This window comes from Myotis daubentonii, chromosome 13, assembly GCF_963259705.1.
Source record: "Myotis daubentonii chromosome 13, mMyoDau2.1, whole genome shotgun sequence".
Classification (NCBI taxonomy): domain Eukaryota; kingdom Metazoa; phylum Chordata; class Mammalia; order Chiroptera; family Vespertilionidae; genus Myotis; species Myotis daubentonii.
Genome location: NC_081852.1, coordinates 46,787,273 through 46,807,813, shown reverse-complemented (window position 1 = coordinate 46,807,813; position 20,541 = coordinate 46,787,273). Strand labels below are relative to the sequence as shown.

The window sequence follows — 20,541 nt, the reverse complement described above, 5'->3', positions numbered from 1 at the left end:
TGCACGCCCCACACTGGGGATTGAGCCCGCAACCCAGGCATATGCCCTGACCGGGAATCGAACTGGTGACCTCTTGGTTTCTGGGTCAGTGCTCAACCGCTGAGCCACACCCGGCTGGGCTGAAATCAATAAAAATATATTAAAAAATACATTAAAAAATCTGTGTGCCAAAGAATCCTTATAGTGATTAGACAATTTTTAAAAGTTATGGATAGACAATTATGACTACACAAAATTTACTACCTGGAGTCATTTTTGTTGTTTTGTTAATTCTCACCTGAAGATATTTTTTTTAAAATATATTTTATTGATTTTTTACAGAGAGGAAGGGGAGGGATGGAGAGTTAGAAACATTGATGAGAGAGAAACATTAATCAGCTGCCTCCTGCACACCTTCTACTGGGGATGTGCCCGCAACCAAGGTACATGCCCTTGACCGGAATCGAACCTGGGACCCTTCAGTCCGCAGGCCGACACTCTATCCACTGAGCCAAACCAGTTAGAGCTGAAGACATTTTTTTGCATTGATTTTTAGAGAGAGTAGAAGGGAGGTGGGGGAGAGAGAGAGGGAGAGAGAAACATCAGTGTGAGAGAGACACATTGATTGGTTGTCTCCCACATGCACTCTGACCAGTCCGGGGATCTAACCTGCCAACTCAGGCATATGCCCTCAACCGTGTATCAAATCTGAGACGCCGCCAAAACCGGTTTGGCTCAGTGGATAGAGCGTCGGCCTGTGGACTGAAAGGTCCCAGGTTCAATTCCGGTCAAGGGCATGTACCTGGGTTGTGGGCACATCCCCAGTGGGGGATGTGCAGGAGGCAGCTGATCGATGTTTCTCTCTCATCGATGTTTCTGACTATCTCTCTCCCTTCCTCTCTGTAAAAAATCAATAAAATATATTTTTAAAAATATATTAAAAATAAAAATCTGAGACGCTTCGGTTTGATGGTCGACATTCTAACCGCTGAGCAATACCAGCTAGAGCTGGAGTCATTTTTTAATTCTAGCCTATACAGTTCCTGGATATATCATAGTAAAATCCCATATTTCTCTTTCATCCTCATCATTCTAACTACTGCCTATATGCTACTGATTATTAAGTCTCTAACTTTAGCTTTAACATCCCTTCATAAGTCTCAGAATTGTATATGTACTCTGTAAGCACTTGTTGAATATACCCACTCCCTAAATATCTCTTGCTAAACATATTTAAAATGGAACTCATTGTTTTCCCTACATCTGTTCTTCCTCATTCATTCCCTATCAGAATAGAAGTACCTGTCTTATCAGTACCTAAAGCCAAAAACCTAGGAGTCATCCTTTAGTCTGTTCTCTCTCTCATTTTTCATATCCAAATGATCACCAGGTTCAGCTAATTTTACCTCAGCTCATATTTGTCATACCTTTTCTCCCGCCCCCCCCCCCCCCCCCCCCCCCGTTACCAGTGTCCCCATTGTCTCTCACTTGAACCATTGCAATGATGTCTTTATACATTCTTTTGACAAACATTTGTTGGGCTTCTGTGTGTCAGGCACTGGGGATACAGAGACAAATAAGACATGGCAACTATTTTCAGAAAACTGATAGGTTAGTCCTCATTTGTCTCTGTTCCTTCAGGCTTACCATCTTTAAATCTGTCATTCTCACTGACACCAGAGGTATTGTATCTTACACTTAATTTTTTCTGCTTAATACCCTTTATTAGTTTCCTATCACTAACAGGATAGAGACCAAACTCTTAGTTAGCCTAATAAAACTTTCAAGACCTACTCCCTATTTATTTCTCTAGTCTCATCTTTCATCACTGTGCCTCACGCATACTTCCATAATAACAAACTACTTATATTCGAAGTTCATATTCAGAGCTGTTTCATTCCTCATTGTCTTTGATCATGCTAATGCCTGTCAAATTCCTTTCCTCCTCAAGTTTTAATTAATTCCTACTGATTTTTCAAAATACAACCCTGATTTTTCAAAATACAACCCTCCCAGGAGTCCTGGTATATCAAATTATACTACAAAGCCACTCTAATCAAAACAACTTGATATTTGTTATTTTTTATTTAATTTATTTTATTGTTAGCTTATTTGTGTTTTTTTTTAGTTTATATACTTATTATTTAATTTACCCATCTATAATAATAAAAGGGTAATAAGCTAATTAGACCGGATGTCCGGCTGGAGGGAAGCAGCCCGGGTCCCGGGTGCCTGCTAGCGGCTGGAGCGAAGGCCGGGTCCTGGGTGCCAGAGGGAAGCTGGTGCTGGCAGCGGGGCAGGGGGGATGGGGTGGGGGGAGGCCTGCTCTTGCACGAATTTTCGTGCATCGGGCCTCTAGTTATTAAATAATTATTAAATATTTTAAAAATGTACTTCATTCTAAAATAAACGTTTATATGAGGATGATAGGCTATAAACATTTATTTGGTAGAATAGTGAATTCTATTATTCTATGCTGTTGTTACTAAAGCATTTTCCTAAAAATAGGTAGACTTAGAAGTCTTCCTTTTCTTTGTCTAATTTTGCAAGGGCCTCAGGGGGTGATATGCTTGCTTCCTTGTGTGTTATTCACATTACTCTGTAACATAATCCAGAATTGGACAAAGACACAGTGTAGAATAGATATTACTTGATATGGTTTAACACTTACTGTTCTCTTTCTCAGAACTTGATGGAGAGTTTGGATTCATTGCTTTGTGCAGAAGGTTCTGAAAGTCTGAAGAGTTTATGCCTGAAACTTCTCCTTTGCCTAGTGACTGTAAGTCACTCATTTATATTTCTTTGTCAAGAGTATTAGTTAACAGCAGGGGCAAGCTTATTTGAATATTTGAGCCCAAAGCTAGAGAGGAAAAGAGAAAAATAAGTTATGTACTGGGGCATTACATCACTCTGTTGTGTCTGAATGTATAGGAGGAAGTTGTATGGTCTTTCGTTTCCTGAAAGTTGCTCTTTGGAGCAACTGCTGTTATTTTAACCGGCAGGATATGTGATATTTGTTACTTTAAAGGTACCACTCCTGGAGAACTACTCTCTCTTCTGGATGATCAGCTTTGCCCTTCTCATCAGGTCTCATTTGGAAACAGTTTTTGTAATTCTGAATATTTTTATTTATTCTGACTTAGATTTTCTAGCATGAAGCTGGCCTGTACCTTCTAGTGGGAGGAGGGCAAGGTATTGTTCATTTACTTCAGGTGGTTCCCTTTCCTTGCCACTACTCAAAGACTTCTGGGTCATAAACTTCTTCCTGTGCATTTGAGGATTGAAATCCAAGAAACTGTTAAGCAAATGCTTGTGTGAGGGTATGAGAGAAACAATGAGAGGTTAAAAAATTTAGGGAGTTTTAATTTCCTATCCATCTAGTGTCTGTTTTAGTCTAGTGTCTGTTCTATAGTGGCTTTGGGGGAGCTTTAAAAAAGGTCCAGTAAGTATCTAGTAGAATGTTTTAGCATTTCTGTTTCTCTTAGATGCTAGCAGAGGAGATATATATGCAATATCAGAGTATCTCAGGGTAGTCTTTAAAAAGCCTTTTATTGCACTCAGGTGACAGATAACATCAGCCAGAACACTATCCTGGAGTATGTAATGATCAACAGCATATTTGAAGCAATTTTACAGGTTGGTCAATTCCCTTGTCACCTCTTTCTCTTTTGGGTAAACTACCTCCTCAAATCTTCTCTGTCTGCATTCCTAGGAACTAGGAATTAACACTATCACACATTTCTGGTTCTTATTACAGATACTCTCCCACCCCCCAAGTCGTAGGGAGCATGGGTATGATGCTGTAGTCCTCTTGGCTTTGTTGGTGAACTACAGAAAATATGAGGTAAGTGGCTTCTTTAATCAGTAGTTGTTATCTTTCTATAATCTTCCTACATGTGGCTACTCCTAGAAGACTTTGCTTAATGTGGAAGACATGTTCTTGGTAAATGATATATGGATTTATTTTGATAAGCCAAATTCTAAAAACCCTATATTAAATGCATGGGGCAGATGATGTAGTTTTAAAAAGGAATTCTGTAGTGCAACTTCTAATGAAGTGAGTAAATATCCCTTAATATAGTGGTTTCCAGACCGAGCTTATCATTAGGATCACCTAGGAACTTTTAAAAAATAAGAAATGTCCAGGTTTTACTCTCAACACACAGAATCAGAATCTCTTGGGGGTGGGACCTGGGAATCTTTTTTTTTAAGCTTCCCTATTGAATATGATGATTAGCCAGGATTGGAAACACTGACCTTATGCATCTGTTTTGAAAGATTGGACTTTCATATGTTGGATTTACTTAATGCAATCCACTTATAAAAGTATCACTGTTTGTCTGGGAATTCTTTCTGATTTTTTTTTAATCCTCACCTGAGGAGTGAGGATATTTTTTCCATTGATTTTTAGAGAGAGTAGATGAGAGGGGAGAAGGGATGAGAGAGAGAAAGAAAAAAAACATTGACTTGAGAGAGACATAGCTATTGGTCACCTCCCAGTCCGAGCCCTGATCTAGGCTGGGAATTGAACCCGAAACTGAGGTACGCACCCTTGGCCAGGAGTGAACCTGTGACTGTTGGGTCTGTTTACCAACACTCTAAGCACTGAGCAAAATCAGCCAGGGCTGTTTCTCATTTTAATGGAAATTTAGACAGAGCCTTATTCATATTAATTCTGGAGTTCTTTTTGCCCCTGAATTAATTGGGGACAGATTTACAGGTTTTTGAGATAAAGAGCAGAACTCAGAGTTTTACTTGGATTGGTTGGTGTGTCTACTTGATTCCCCTCAAAAGGCAGAAAATGCCGCTTAGGGAAGACCAGGGGCCTTCCTGGGGATAATTTCGGACTAATAAGGAGCATTTAGCTTTCAATCCTGGATACTAGGATACTTTATTAAACCCAGAAGTCAGAAAGTGCATTGAGGCAACCTGACTTTCTTCACTTAATAAGTAGCAATGCTATGAGAAGTGGGCCAGCTGGAGGGAGGATTATCATTTCTGAACTTCCGGATCTTCTCTTAGTGATATTTGATAAGATTCCTAGTCAGGTCAACAATGATGAGTAACAAAATCTGGAGGGATATGGAAGAAGGGAAGGCCATGAGAAAGGAACACTTAAAGAGGAACTAGAATATGTGGACCAGCGTTAATGTCTTATAAATCCCAGGAGCTGATCGCTTTCATTGTCTTGGAGGAATTGACGGATGGTGTTTAAAGTGATTAATAAATATGTAATTTATCATCAAAACCTGTTTTACTGGTGATCTGGAGGGGTTGGCATGGGAGCCATTTTGATCTCTGTCATGTATAATAGCCTCCGGGGCCTTATTACAACAGCAAGAAAAATAGCTGAGGAAACATGCTGAAGATAGTTAAAGAGAGTTGAGTTATATGTGCTAGGAAAGCACGATCATCAGTAATGAGCATTTTGGGAACATTCTGCTGGATGCAGGCCACTCTGAGGCAGTGGCTTGGCTTTTCTGAATGTGAACTGAAAGCTGGCTCAGCCCAGTAGGGCTCTCTGAAATGTCAGCCTGAAAAATTGGGCATGGCCAAGGAACTGGAGAAAATCATATTTCTGGAGCGAGGCATGCATCTCTAGTCTGTCAGAAGCCCCAGAAGAATTAATATACTAGGCAAGGTCAAGCTGGTGGGCATAATTTATCTGGGCTTTGCAGCTTTTGATATAAGTCACTCACCAGAAACCATTAAGGAAGCCTGGTGACCAGGGAGGAGGCAGGTTTTTGAAGAAACATGAGGAATTCCAGATGAGTGTAGCAAAACCAAAAGTTGGCAAAATTTTATACAAGCTAGTATGAGAGGGTATGTGCTGTGGAGAACCAATTCCATGACCAGTGCAGTAATTTGTGACCTTTCTAGAAAGGTGCAGAAGGCACCAGAGAGGCTGGGTGCCCAGTTAAACACAGAGAAAGCAAATAAGGTGTTGGACTTAAGGAATGGAAGTAATAGAAAAGATAGAAAAGATGTCATGTAGTAAATGTAAAAGATAGTTCTTCCTTACCTCAAGTAATGCATTCCATTTTAGTCATTTTATTTAAAGAGGTAGAGGAGGCAATAACAACAAAAAAGGCTAAAGTGCAATGAAAAATGGTAAGAATGGAATGGTTTAGATCAAATAAAGGCAGGACTCTATGAGAGTAACCTCATGATGCCTCACTGAGTTTGTAATTCTGTTTTGTGGCTGAAAAGTAGATTGCCTCCAGTTTTAAAACATGACCAGCACAACAGGTACATAGTGCTAAGGAGAATCAGTGTCTGGAGAATAGAATTTTTCACAGCATTAATATCCTGGCCTTCTAGGTTGGCCACATCTGAGATGAAGTGACTCATTCTCCAACTGTTGCCCATTGAACATGACATTTTCCAGAAATTACAAAATTGTTTATTATGTCCAATTGGAAGTGTTTTCTCTCTCTCTCTCTCTCTCTCTCTCTCTCTCTCTCTCTCTCTCTCTTTCTCTTTCTTCCTTTCCTAAAGAGCTTCCTTCGAATGTGATAAAAATGTCAAAGGAGAAAAAATATGGTTACCAATCATTGAGCCCTTACCATATGCCAGATATTATGCTAAGGATTTTACATGTCTTACTTCATTTAAGTCTCATAGCAACTCCAAGGAAGAAAATATAATTCCCATTTTACGGATGAGGAAATTGAGCTTCTGTTAATTGGTGTGCTTAACTTATCACAGTTAATAAGTAGAGGAGCTAGAACTCAAACCCTTGCTTTTAGCCACCTGGCCTTTCCCCCAACTGCTGCAAAAGCACAGACTGTTCTTGGTAATCAGATGATCCTTATTATTACCGGTATCAGTGTACTTTTGGAAGGTGAGTGGCTAGAACTTTCAAAAATTATGCTAAGAAACTGGTCTTTTTCTTCTGGTGTTCTAATCATGATGGCATTGCTAGGTCAGCCTATTGGTGATTTTTTTTTTTTTTTAAAGCATCCACTTGCATTGGATCTTATTTGAAATCCATAGCACCAGCAGAATTTGACTATTGGTTACAGGAAGACGTGTTGAGAGCTTTCCTCTGTTACATCAAGTAACAAATGAAATCGTTTTTACCTTCTTGAGTTGTGTTGCAGAAAACCTTATAAACATTTGGCTGTTAAGAAAGCAAAGCTGTCTCTTTCTCCATTCCCAACTGACATTCGAAAGATGCCCTCAGAAACTTGACTAAATAAGGTCTTTGTGGGGGGTTAGCCTTTTAGTTGGGTTTCTAAGTTTCTCTGTAATGAGTTTTCTTGGTTGCTGTAAAAACTGCCAATCTGAGAACTATTGTTCCTTGCTTGCCTTGGGTTAGAATTGGTGCCTGATCAAATGAGATCTTTCCTCACATCCCATGGGTGGGATGTTTTCAAGGTGAGCAGGTCATTGGTTCTCATCTCACCAGTAGGAGATGGCCCAACTGCTTAATGAGTTTAAATATATGTTCATTTCCATATGCTGCCCAGCTGAGATTGGGTCTGGAAAAACTCAGGAAATCTTCCAATGCTATAAGTGATGGGACAATCATTAAATCCCAGTGTCCTGACCAGATTGTAGTTTGGGTAATTACATCCTTTTTTTTCCCCAGTTCCCCTGCAGTGTTATTTGGGTATCAGATCCACAAATGGCCTCTCTGGCTGTTAAGCAGCTGCCACTTTCCACCCCCCAGGTGGCTTTGTTTTACGGGTGGGTGAATCAGTCCTTGCATAGCGTTTGTGGAATGGTTAGGGAGCCTTTGGGATAAGAATGTAAGTTAGCAACTTACAAATTTGTGCCTTATGGCAAAGAAGCTTTTATGTCCCCCAAAAGACAGTTGTCCCTATGGACTCAGTAAATTATAGGCAGGATAGGACAGAGTGAATTTTGTGGAGTGTTCACTTACTTTTTAGAAACAAATATGAAGGAAAGATGGTAGAAGTGCCAGCCATAGGCCTGAGCTCATTCAGCCCAGAGGAAAATGCAGGTAGAACAGAATTTGTGTGTGTGCATGTGTGTGCAGATGTATGCATGTATATGCATGTGTGTGCTTGGTGAATGCCCATGCACATTGAGAGATTTACTGGAAATGGGGGAGTCAGCTTATAAGATGGGGTTGGGTCTGGGTTGTAGGAGCATTGCTGTAGAGAGAGGGCCTGCTACCTGCACTTTTATTAACACCTTATTAAATAGTGGGTTTTTAAGTAGGTCACAGTCACCTTGAGTCTCCTCTCTTCTTTAACAGTCTGTGAATCCTTATATTGTGAAGCTGTCTATTGTGGATGACGAGGCCACGCTCAATGTGAGTATCTGGATCTTTGTGTATTGTTTTAATTGCTTGCATTCAATAAACTTACTTGCAGTGGATATTTAGAGAGCAGAGGGCTTTTGTGTTAATTTCATCTGGCTATAAAGAGGGACTTTGTGTTTCTTTTTAGAGCATTAGTGCAGCTATCGTATTGTATTGTATCTTCTCATCATGGAAGGAAGATTTGAAGGGATCTTGATGAAATGGTTGGTTATAGTTCATGTTATAGTGTGCTGAGGTTGACTATCCTACAAAGTCCAGTAAGTTACATTTCCAAGAATAAGAAGGCTTAAATGATATATCAAAATACTATGCTGTACACTTTGAATAGCTTACAATTTCATATGTCAGTTATACCTCAAGAAAGCTGGGGGCTTAAGTGATTAAACGATCAGAAATTCCTTTTTGTACAACTAGCCAGATGGTGTTTATAGCTTGACTTGGTGAAGCCGAAACATGGATAATGTTATATATCTGTTGCAGTATGTCCTTGAAAGTTTGGGAAATAACATTTGATCTCTGAATATAGGGAGGAGGAAGATGACCAGGTGTCTGGCTTTATTCTCTTTCCATCTTGCCCTCTTCATTCTTCTAATTTCCCTTATGAATAGAAGTACCCATTATTCATCTTGTGGCCTTAATTGATCTTTATGTTGTGTTTAATAGATTCTAGAGGGAAAGTTGATAAGTCACTTTAATTTTTATTAGGTCTTCTTCTCATACTCCTGTGGCTTGAAGAGTGGCTTGTTTAGAGACATATGAGATTTTTTTGTTTGAAGCTTCTAATTCAGTTTTCTCTTTTGAAGTGAAAATAATCCCAGTGAAATTGTCCGTGATCTGAGCTGGTCTGTTTTACCCTGTTACTCTTTTAAGTAACAGCAAGATAATTAGATCAGAGAAATCTCTTCAAAGAGGTTCCTTTTATTTATTTATTTATTATTTTTTTATCAGCACAGAGGTATTTTTTATTTTTCCCCACTTATCATGCCATGAATTCATAGGGAATGGGTTCCAGCAGCTCAGGCTCCTTTCCATTGGTTCTCACAAAGTGTGTCTCTGGGTGGAGCAGGCTGACGCTTCAGTTGAACCCAGGTACCTTTCTCTTTGGCTTCCTTCTTTTTCTGATCATTTTTCTTCACATGTTTCAGGAAGCTATCTTGGCTTTTAGAGTGCTTAATATGCTCAATATGTACATTAATTCTCTTGGCAAGAATCTTGACCTTAACTTGCTTGTTCACAATAATGCCCACTGCATGCTGGGTGACATTGTAGACTCCCAGTTTTGCCCTGGTAACATTTGTGGGCATTCCTTTTTGAACAGCGCACATTCCCTCGATGTCCACAATATCACCGTCTTGTAGATTCATTTATGTGGCCAAAGGAACAACTTCATGTTTTCTAAAAGGCCTAGAGAGCATATAGCAGGTGCCTCTCCTCTTTCCCTCTGTGTTAGTCATTTTGGTGAACTACTGGAAGGTGGCAGTTCCGGCCGAAAGGCGAGGTTCTTTTTTTTTATTTTTTATGTTTTTATTGATTTTTTTAGAGAGAGGGGAAAGGAGAGGGATAAAGAGATAGAAACATCGATGAGAGAGAAACATTGATTGGCTGCCTCTTACATGCCCCCTACTGGGATGGAGCCCACAACCCAGGCATGTACTCTGACCCGGAATTGAACTGGTGACTTCTTGGTTCATGGGTCAATGCTCAACCACTTAGCCACCCCAGCTGGGCCAAAGAAGTTGCTTTTGATGCTTTGGCAATGCCTCTCAGAATTTCTGTCCTTGTTGCCTACTTTCAGGTAGAACTAATTGGTCTTGGACCATGATGGTGTAATTAGTGTTTTCCCTGGCCTAATCGTAGCATCACTGCCAGCCCCTTATTTCACCTGTGCTGTCTTTTTTCTTTCTAGGGAATGGGGCTTGTGATTGCTCAGGCTTTATCTGAGTACAACAGGTAAGTCTACCTTTCCAGGAGAGAAGGGAAACAGGTTTGTTAGAGTTCTTGGGTGAACTTGCCTTACCTATGCCAGAAGTATTCAGAGGTACAGCTGCTGGCAGATGTGTTTGCTCTAGTTTGGCTGGATGGCTTTAGCAGGGGTTGTTTGTAACACCAAGGGAGAAGCCATCAGGTTAGTGTCCATTGTTTCTTTAAATAATTAGGCACTTTCTTTGCAGCTTTTAGTATTTTATCTCAGAGCATTTTAACTAGTATTTCAGCCACAAACAGGCTCTTCCATTTAGCCCAGCGTATCACACAAATATCATTTTCTTTGTAAAAAAGGTTGTGAAACACTGCTTTTTTTGTATGCTTCAAAATATAAATAACAGGAGAAAACATTGAATTAGGTTTCCAGATGCTTCTTTTTCATCAGGAATCAACTGCAGTTTCCTGGAGTCCCTTTCTCTTTTGTGGGCTCACTTCAGTGATGCTTGCTTTTCCTCCTGCTGTGGATGTAGAAGTATCTGATATTCAGTGAATGGGAACCAGAAGAGTCTCCAATCTTCACAAGGGCCAGGCAGGATCTTTCTTGCTTCTTTCCATACTTTCCTCATACACAATTGGGTGTTGGAATTTAAAATCTGTCCCATCTCCACAAGTAGTTTAGCTTACAGATTACTTCCGTTCTCTTCCTTCAAAAACAAACGTGATTTTTCACTATTACAGCCTTGAAGTAATTTCACTGTCACACTTTTCAAGTAATAGTCTGTTTGGGAAATAACTGGATCAGCCATATGTTAGAGCAGTTTCACACTTTTGCAGCTTGCTTTCTAAGCCTCTACCAAAGTAGCCAGGCATTTTGGTACACACTACCTCCAGAGCAGATGGGTGCCTCTTAGCTTGCAGGAGAAACTGCAGTGACTAGATTGTCGTAGTGCTTTATTTTCTGGAGTCAGTGAATTCTATGAGTGTCCTGCTTTGATTACCTAGAATGCTAAGGACAAAGACATACTTGATAAATAATACTAAAGTTGAATTTAGTTATTTTTCTTTAGGCAGTATAAAGACAAGGAAGAAGAACACCAGAGTGGTTTTTTCTCTGCTTTAACAAATATGGTAAGTCCTACTAATTTTTTCTCTACCATTCAGAAATGTAAGAGGTCTATAGCGGTAGACAAATCTGGACTCAGAAGTTTGAGGTGTTGGCATGATGAGGGGAGAGAGAGGGCTACTCAGAGCAGATTATTTTGAGAGCTGTATCTCTTAGTGATTTCCAAACTTAAGTAAGGAGAAAGAAGAGCTTCGATTTCTCTGAGATAGATTTTTTCAAATTAATTAATTTAGTTTTTAAGGCTACAATAAAGTTACATATTAAGCCAGACTTCTGCTTTCTAAATAGTTGGCTTTGTTTGAAGACCAACTCTATGGAACATAGAATAGGAGGGTTTAGATCCAAATAGAACCCTGAGTGCTCCTTGGCTGTGTGCTGTGGCCACTTGTTTCCTCATAGCTGTTCCTGGAGTCGAGGGATTGGTGCTGTGGATCTGAGCCACCCGCCTAAAGGTTTAATGGGCTGAGAGGTCCATGGTCTAGGGAAGTTACTGGTCTACTTTACAAGACTGCTGAGCAAGGTTTCTCAACTTCGGCATCATAGGCATTTTGGGCCAGATAATCTGTGTGACTAATTTTTAAGAGATAAATCTAACAAGTCTTAGACTCTAGGCAGATTCAGAAAGTCTTCTTGGGCAATAGTAGTCAAATAATCAGCCCTAGCGCAAGACAATTAAAAAAAATTTTTTTTTTTTATTGATTGATTTTAGAGAGAGAAGGAAACATAGTTTTGTGGTTCCACTTATTTATGCTTCATTGATTGATTCTTTTTTATTTTTATTTTTTTTACAATTTTTATTGTTGAAAGTATTACATAGATCCTCCTTTCCCCCCCATTGGTTGATTTTATAATGTGCCTTGCCTGTGGGTCAAACCCACAACCTTGGCATATCAGAATGATGCTCTACCCAACTGAGCTAGCTGGTCAAGAACTAGAGCAAGACAGTTTTGAGTTCATTGCAAGAAACAGTCATCCCTCTATCCCCAAAAAGTCAATCCTCCCCACCCCAAATGCCTATGCCCTTCTTCTTTCTTAGAGTCTACTCTCAGGAAGGACTTGATAAGCTCTTTAACTCTGAAACATCAGTAACTAAAGTCTCTCAGAGGTCAGAGCAGTAAGGGTGCTGTATTGGTGTTTGGTTAAATGACTTAGATATAATTATATTGCTCTCAAGGATCTTTGCCATTTAGTCAAGAAGAAAAAGTTTTGTAACACAAATGAAGCTCCAGCTGCATAGTTTTGTATTGTACATCAGTAAACAGGTGGAACAGTATTTTTAGAGGGATGGGCATCTTTCTCGGTGCTTCTAACCATATTGGAGGCAACATTTACTTATTTGGCTGCCCTGCCTAGGACACACTCTAAAAATTTTGTGATCTGATAGATGGACCATGAATTTCACATAGACAGTTTTGGTCTGAAACTCAAGTATTCCCCGGAAGATGGCTCTATGTTGGATGAAATTAGCCTACTTTCTGTGATGTTCTTTATGAATTTTTTTAAAAAATGTATTTTATTGATTTCAAAGAGGAAGGGAGAGGGAGAGAGGGATAGAAACATCAATGATGAGAGAGAATCATTGATTGGCTGCCTCCTGCATACCTCCCAATGGGGACTGAGCCTGCAACCTGGGCATGTGCCCTGACTGGGAATCAAACCATGACCTAGTTCATGAATTGACGACGCTTAACCACTGAGTCACTCTGGCTGGGCAGGAATTTGTTTTTGACTTTAACAAAGCAACTTCCAGGAAAGATGCAGAATGATTGTCTAGGTCCGTGGTCGGCAAACTGCGGCTCGCGAGCCACATGCGGCTTTTTGGCCCCTTGAGTGTGACTCTTCCACAAAATACCACGTGCGGGCGCACATATAGTGCGATTGAAACTTCGTGGCCCATGCGCAGAAGTCGGTTTTCAGCCTGGGCGAATCTATTTTGAAGAAGTACTGTTGATATTTGGCTCTGTTCACTAATGAGTTTGCCGACCACTGGTCTAGGTTAACATTTACTCCCTGTCAGTGGTTACTAAATTTAAATTGAAAAGGAGAGCTGGACAAAAGTACTAGGATTGTTTTTAAGTCCCTTTAAGAAAGATGATTTGGAGTTCTCATTATTTCATTTATTACTTACGATTCTTTTAAGATATTCAAAGTGGGCTGATTTTTTCTGTGTATGTATGACTGGTGGGCCAGAACTCCAAATTCCCTTGGGCAGCAAGTAGCTTGTTTTTTCACTGATTAATGGCTTCTTAAATTTTCCTGCTGTAAGTGTGCAATTCCCCTCTTCTTCCACAGGTGGGCAACATGTTCATAGCAGATGCCCATGAGAAAATCTCAGTACAGTAAGTGCCTGACATTCTTGTGCAATGACTTCAACTTAATGTGGGCTCACCAACTGTGGGTGGGAGTGTGAAACGTTACCTCTTGTTAATCTTTTATAGATTCACACTTTCTTGGTGATATATCAAGTTTTTCTTGAGAATGGACTCTTAGGAACCTCTACTTTGGTTCCTGTGTATTGAGCCCCAGGAAGCTGATAAACTATTTCCAGCTATCTTTGAAGTGGAATGCAAGAGGGCTGGGTATCTGAGCCAGTTAAGGACTTAACTGGATTAGGGTGAAGCAGTGAGAGTGAAAATAGTGAATGAAGTAGATAAGAAATAAGTAATTAAAGTTAAGGTTCTTTACTTTTTTCTCTTTGCCTATATACACTTTACATATTGGGGCAGGGAGAAAATAAAAGGAGCATCAGAAATTCCAAAGGATTTATAATGGGGAGCTGGGGTGAAATCTTATCTTGATGGTTATATTGTTCTAACTTCTCCATTATAAGAGCCTCTTCAATTTGTTCTCTTTTTCTTTAGAACCAATGAGGCCATCCTCCTGGCACTTTATGAAGCTGTTCATTTAAATCGCAACTTCATCACAGTGTTAGCTCAGGTTGGTTATATTAAAAACTCCAATCCTTTTTCTTCCTGAATTTCCTACAGATTCAGTCCCTTGATAAGCCTTCTGGCTTTGCCTGTTTAAGCCCTGCTTTGCATTGGTAAGTGGTGGTAACACAGAGTTGCATCAGTTGCTTTTGCTTCGTGCTATCCTCGGATATGTATGTTTCCATCTGGTGCAAAGTGGGTCGGATAACATGTAAAGTTTTTACTGATTCTGTTAACCCAGATGAGTTGAGATACTTCATTTGGCTCACTGGAAATCCCTTGGTATTATCAACCCATATGGATTTTTTTCTTTTTTAAGGAATAGTTTATTGATTAAAAAAAAACACTTTATTGTTGAAATATTACACATGTCCCCCTTTTTCTCCATTAACCCCTTCTAGCCTGCCCCCATCCCCCCCCAGTCCTTTATCCCACTATTGTCTGTGTACATGGGTTATGTATATATGCATATAAGTTCATTGGTTAATCCCTTCCACCCACTCCCAGTTTATTGGTTTTTAGAGAGAGAGGAAGGGAGAAGAAAAGAGAGAGAAACACTGATTGGCTGCCTTCTGTAACCCCCTACTGGGGATCAAGCCTGCAATCCGGTTTAGCTGTAAAATTAAGTGTGTGTGTGTGTGTGTGTGTGTGTATACACACACATACACACACACACACATATGTAAAAATAAAAGAAACCTAATACATATTTTAAAAATATATTTTTATTTATTTCAGAGAGGACGGGATAGGGAGAGAGAAAGACAGAAACAACACTGATGAGAGAGAGTCATCAATCAGCCACTTCCCACATTCACCACACTGGGGATGAACCAGCACCCCTGGCACGGGCCCTGACCGGGAATTGAACTATGACCTCCTGGTTCATAGGTTAATAACGCTCAACCACTGAGCAACACTGGCCGGGCTTAGGTTTCTTTTAAAGGAAGATTTGCATATGTTTTTTTTCTCAAAGGGCAGATGTGTATGAGATCCCCTGATTGAGTTTAACAAAAATAAGCCATGCTTAAAAAGCAGTGTGCTGCTTTGGGGTCTGCTTAGGAGGACACGTAATTTTTCACAACTGATAACATGAGACTTTATTTACTGTTCTCACTATGTTCCTTATGTGCTTTCTGAATTCTGTAACTAACTGGTTTTAAAGGAAATAAAAGGTTGGTAAAGCTGTTGGGAAGGAGTGAGTGGCTCCCACTCAGCTTAATTCTGAAGAGCTGATGTGGCAGGGGTGGTTAAAGAAGGTCAGGGACAGAGGAGCCATCTGTTTTGGTCCCCAGTGTATGTGTACCTTGTGTCTTTATCTCTCCATCCCACACACTCTTGATTTGTTGTGGAACAGGAAGGCTATCACCTGCATAGCTCTTTTTATAGTACCTGTTATCCTCTTGGCTTACCTGCATTTATTATGAACTATGTGATCGTCAGAATAATCTGTAAATGAGGTTGATCTGATGAGAGTAGTCTTTTTCAGGTTTAGGTAGAACTGCAAATGCCTCCCCCCTTTTTTTGTAGAATAATCCTGTGTATTTGTTTAGTCCCGTTTTTTATTTGTATGGTTCTACAGAAAAGCTTATATAATGAGATCTTGGTTGCTTAGAAAGAACTAGCCCACAGAGCTTCTTGTTAGTGTTTAGCAAGCATCAACAGTAATCAGGTAGTCATGGGAACTAAATGTTGAAGCAGTCCCCACTCAGTGACCTGTCTGTCTCTGAGGCCAGGGATACCAGAAAGGATATTAGTAAGATACTTGGAACTGGATTTTCTCTTTCCTTACCCATCTGTGTTCTCTTTCAGAGTCATCCAGAGATAGGCTTGGTGACAACCCCTGTCAGTCCCGCTCCAACAACCCCAGCCACACCACTTGGTACCACACCACCCTCCTCTGATGGTAAGCCCACAGCCTCTTTTGTTTTCTTGATTAATATAGTTTTGAATCTTTCAGGGTGAGCATAGTTGTGTTGAACAAAGAACACAGTTGTCTATTGTTTCACTTAATAAATTGTCTGAAAAATACTGCCCTTCAGGATTCCTTAAGTTCCAAGGAAAACTTTGGAAAAGATAGTTAAGTACTTTTCTCTGTGTCAGAAGCTACATAATTCCAGCATGTCCTCCTCAGGAAATCGTTGAGTCATGAAGTGCTAGATCTTAAAAGGATCTCAGAGGTCAGTGATGCCTGCCTTGCCAAACTCTCAGGGTACTTGTGAGACTCAGATGACATATGTTATGAATATCTCATTGACATAAATGTGAAATTGTAATGTTATCTTGTTACTACTAGAAGCCTGGTACACGAAAATCGTGCATTGGGGGTGGGGGGTGGGTGTCCCTCAGCCCAGCCTGTACACTCTCCAATCGGGGACTGCTGGCTCCCAACTGCTCGCCTGCCTGATTGCCCCTAACCGCTTCTGCCTGCCAGCCTGATCACCCCCTAACCACTCTCCTGCCAGCCTGATCGACGCCTAACTGCCCTCCCTTGCCGGTCAGATTGCCCCCAACTGCCCTCCCTTGCTGGCCCGATCGCCCCCAACTGCCCTCCCCTGCCGGCCCGATCGCCCACACTGCCTTCCCCTGCCGGCCTGATTTCACCCCCATCTGCCTTCCCCTGCTGGCCCAGTTGCTCCTAACTGTCCTCCCCTGCAGGCCTGGTTGCCCCCAACTGCCCTCCCCTGCTGGCCTGGTTGTCCCTAACTGCCCTCCCCTGCCAGCCTGGTCCCCCACAATTGCCTTCCCCTGCTGGCCTGGTCGCCCCTAACTCGCCTCCCCTGCCGGCCGGGTCGCCCCTAACTGCCCTCCCCTGTTGGCCATCTTGTGGCGGCCATCTTTTGACCACATGGGGGTGGCCATCTTGTACAAGGACGTGATGGTTAATTTGCATATTACCTTTTTATTATATAGGATTTGACAAATGAGGGAATTGAGGCCAGAGAAATAAGTGGTTTGCCTAAGGTTAGTGAGAGTTGCAATTAAGAACCAAGACATGAATCAGGGCAGGGAACCATGTATATTTTTATCACTACTTTCTGCTCAGTATAGTGCCTGGCATGGTTATTACTTAGTAAATATTAGTTGAATAAATGAATGAGAGAGTGAACCTGGGATTTACTCACTGTTATGTGTTTGTTAGCCATTCCCCCTTAGAAAATGACTAGATTTGATGGGAGTTTGGTGGGTATTTAAGACTTGTCCCCCTAAAAAATAACAAAAAAACCTTCCACTGTATAAATCTTATGGTTGTAACTTAAGAAAAAGGTAACAGAAAAGAAATTATGAATTCTGTCTAATAAACTGTATATCACCTGAGTTAGTTTTACTGTAAGCTGAGTGTGTTTGATGGACTACCTTTACCAAAAATTAATCTTTGTTAATACTTGATGTTTTGCCTCAAATGTTGACCACATTTTGGGTAAAGAAATACAGGAAATAAGCCTGACAGGTGTGGCTCAGTGGTTGAGCATCGACCCATGAACCAGGAGGTCACGGTTTGATTTTCTGTCAGGGCACATGCCCGGGGTTTGGGCTCGATCCCCAGTGTAGGGCATGCAGGAGGCAGCCTATTGATAATTCCCTCTCATCGTTGATGTTTCTATCTCTCTCTCCTTCTCCCTTCCTTTCTCTCTAAAATCAATAAAAACGTATTAAAAAAAAAAGAAATACTGGAAATCTAACTTTGATCCTTTTTTTATGCTTCCCTGTTGTCTCTATGTGAAATGACCTCTTTGATCTGCTTTCTTGCACTTAAATTTTCATATTGGACTTGTGGCAGTAGCATTTCAAGGTACTAAAGCAGTATTCATGCAGAAGCATGACAAGGAGGTGCTGTTGATATTCACGTCTATGGTAGCAAATTGGATCTGCTTAAAATTGAAAGACAAATTCCAAAATATTTTAATGAGAAGGAACAAGTAGTGAGGATTGCCTAATTGTCTCTGCTTATTCAGGTCACTGGATAATCCAATGGAAATACTGTTCTTTTTCTTTAAGGATAAAGCCTGCCTGGTTACCATGGATACACACACACACACACACACATATATATCTGAGTTCCATGTGATGTTGGGCTTTGGATGCTTCAGAGAACTGCCTTTCAAACTGTTCATTGTGAGCACTTCCACCCACACACTTGATTATGCAATGGCAGGATTTGTGCTTACTTACCTACAACTAGTGAGCTTTTTATTTTTTCTAGTGGGAAGATGGAGTCAGCCCACTTTCAAATGACTGTCTCCCTTGACAAAGGCTGCTGGAAAGAATTATGAAGACAGAGATCAAGGAAAATTTCCTTAGGAAGGAGATTTTAATTTGTGAGGGATTTTATTCTTTCTCTTCTATTTTGTTCTTTTTGTTGTTAATCCTCACCCGGGGATATTTTTCTATTGATTTGTAGAGAGAGTGAAAAGGAGGGGAAGAGAAAGAAACATTGATGTGAGAGAGACACATCGATTGGTTGCCTCCCCATGCGCCCTCACCAGGATCAGGGCTGGGGATCAAGCTGCAACTGGTATGTGCCCTTGACTGGAATCATACCTGGGACTCTTCAATCAGCAGGCTGATGCTCTATTCATTGAGCCTAACTGGATAGGGCTATTTTTATTCTTTTTCCTCCTAATTCATTTCCTTTCTATAGGGGTCCTAAATATTATAACCTTGTTTTTAGGTTTTGGTTCTTAATTATAGTGATGTTCAGTAGCCCAGTTATATTTAAAGGTATATCACTCAAAGCCAACAGTTTAGCTGTACCATTTGTTCTCAGCTCAGACTTGACATTTGACAACTCAGCCTTGGCATGAGAGGACTTTCTGGTAAAGTAAAAATACATATACTTTTATATTTCTACATATTATATAAGACTAGAGGCCCAGTGTACGAATTCATGTATGGGTGGGGTCCGGCTGCCCCACCCCTATGGGGGCAGATCAGGGCTGGGCTGGCGGGGGTGGGGAGGGGCCGAAGGAGGTCAGCTGGCTCCGCCCCAATGGAAGGGCTTATCAGGGCAGGGCTGGCAGGGGGGCTGTGGGAGGTTGGCCAGTCATCCCGTTTCTGATTGGGGTAAGGGATGCCTATCGGGGATGCCTATCGGGGACCAGGCCAGCCGGGGGGAGGGGCCGCGGGAGGTGGGGGGGGACAATTGGGGCCCTGATTGGGCTGGTTGGCTGCTGCAGTGCATGTCATAGCAACCGGCTGTTCCAGTTGTTCTGGTGTTCCAGTCGCTTGGCTTTTATATATATATAGACTAGAGGCCCGGTGCACGAATTTGTGCACATTGAAAGGAAATTAATTAGAAGGTGGCCAGCAGGGCAGGACTGGGCGAGATGGGCCGGACACACCCTGGAGCCAACCTCCCGCAGTCTCTCCCCAGCCAGCTGCACCTGGGGTGGTGCCGAGGCTCAAAGGGTGTCTGTGGAGTGAGTGGGGTTCCACTGGCAGGTGGGGTTCCTTGGCCTGGCCTTCGGGGATCAGGCCAAAACCGGCAGTCCGACATCTCCCGAGGGGTCCTGGAGTGTGAGAGGGCACTCTGCAAAGTTGCTGTCGCTCTGCAGCTTCTGCGTTGAGTGTCTGCCCCCTGGTGGTGAGTGCACATCATACCTACCAGTTGGTCAGCGGTTGCTTAGCCTTTTATATATATAGATAGTTTTCCAGTTATTGCTGTGAGTGGGTGGGGAAAAAGTCCCACCTACCAGTTAGATGTATTGGACAAAAGAATTATTATGGGCTCTGAGCTTCAAAATAGGCTGTAGTAGTTTGAAATGACAGTTTCAGGTCATTTACCTGTAGCATGAATTAAGACCTTTTAGTATTTCAACATAAAAATATATTTGTCTTTTTAAAAAATATGTATTTCCATTGACTTCAGAGAGGAAGGGAGAGGGAGATAGAAACATCAGTGATGAGAGAGAATCATTGATTGGCCGCCTCCTGCTTGCCTCCCCCTGGGGATTGAGCCCATAAACCGGGCATGTGCCCTTGACTGGAATCGAACCTGGGACCCTTCAGTCCACAGGCTGACACTCTTTCCACTAAGTCAAACCAGTTAGGGCTATATTTGTCTTTTATTAGTTTTTGGGGGCTGAACTGTGGGGAAACAGCCAAGGGTGGGGCATGCTAATTTCTTCTCATGAGGCTTTTTGCTGTGCTTGTTCTGTATTATGGATCGATACTATGCAAATATTACCCATTGTTAATAAACATTCTATGCATATATCATAATAACTCCAGAGGGATCCATTATGGTATGAATACATATTATGAATAATATTCTGGGACTAAAGAGAAACACT

The 20,541-nt window shown here is 41.3% G+C and overlaps 2 protein-coding genes across 3 annotated transcripts in view; one reads left to right on the top strand and one right to left on the bottom strand.

Annotated features, from left to right (window-relative positions):
• ARMH3 (armadillo like helical domain containing 3) overlaps window positions 1–20,541 on the top strand; it is a 175,387-nt gene that overhangs the window by 23,419 nt on the left and 131,427 nt on the right. For both annotated transcript variants that reach the window (XM_059661188.1, XM_059661189.1), the window contains exons 6-14: window positions 2,666–2,758; window positions 3,541–3,615; window positions 3,737–3,823; window positions 8,207–8,263; window positions 10,179–10,222; window positions 11,263–11,323; window positions 13,611–13,657; window positions 14,180–14,255; window positions 16,061–16,154. In XM_059661188.1, the coding sequence (XP_059517171.1) occupies window positions 2,666–2,758; window positions 3,541–3,615; window positions 3,737–3,823; window positions 8,207–8,263; window positions 10,179–10,222; window positions 11,263–11,323; window positions 13,611–13,657; window positions 14,180–14,255; window positions 16,061–16,154 (634 nt within the window). The remainder of the gene's footprint in view (window positions 1–2,665; window positions 2,759–3,540; window positions 3,616–3,736; window positions 3,824–8,206; window positions 8,264–10,178; window positions 10,223–11,262; window positions 11,324–13,610; window positions 13,658–14,179; window positions 14,256–16,060; window positions 16,155–20,541) is intronic.
• On the bottom strand, window positions 9,196–9,636 carry LOC132214266 (large ribosomal subunit protein eL21-like). Its single transcript, XM_059661190.1, has one exon. It carries the CDS (start codon window positions 9,634–9,636, stop codon window positions 9,289–9,291), a length of 348 nt encoding a protein of 115 aa, XP_059517173.1. The 3' UTR covers window positions 9,196–9,288.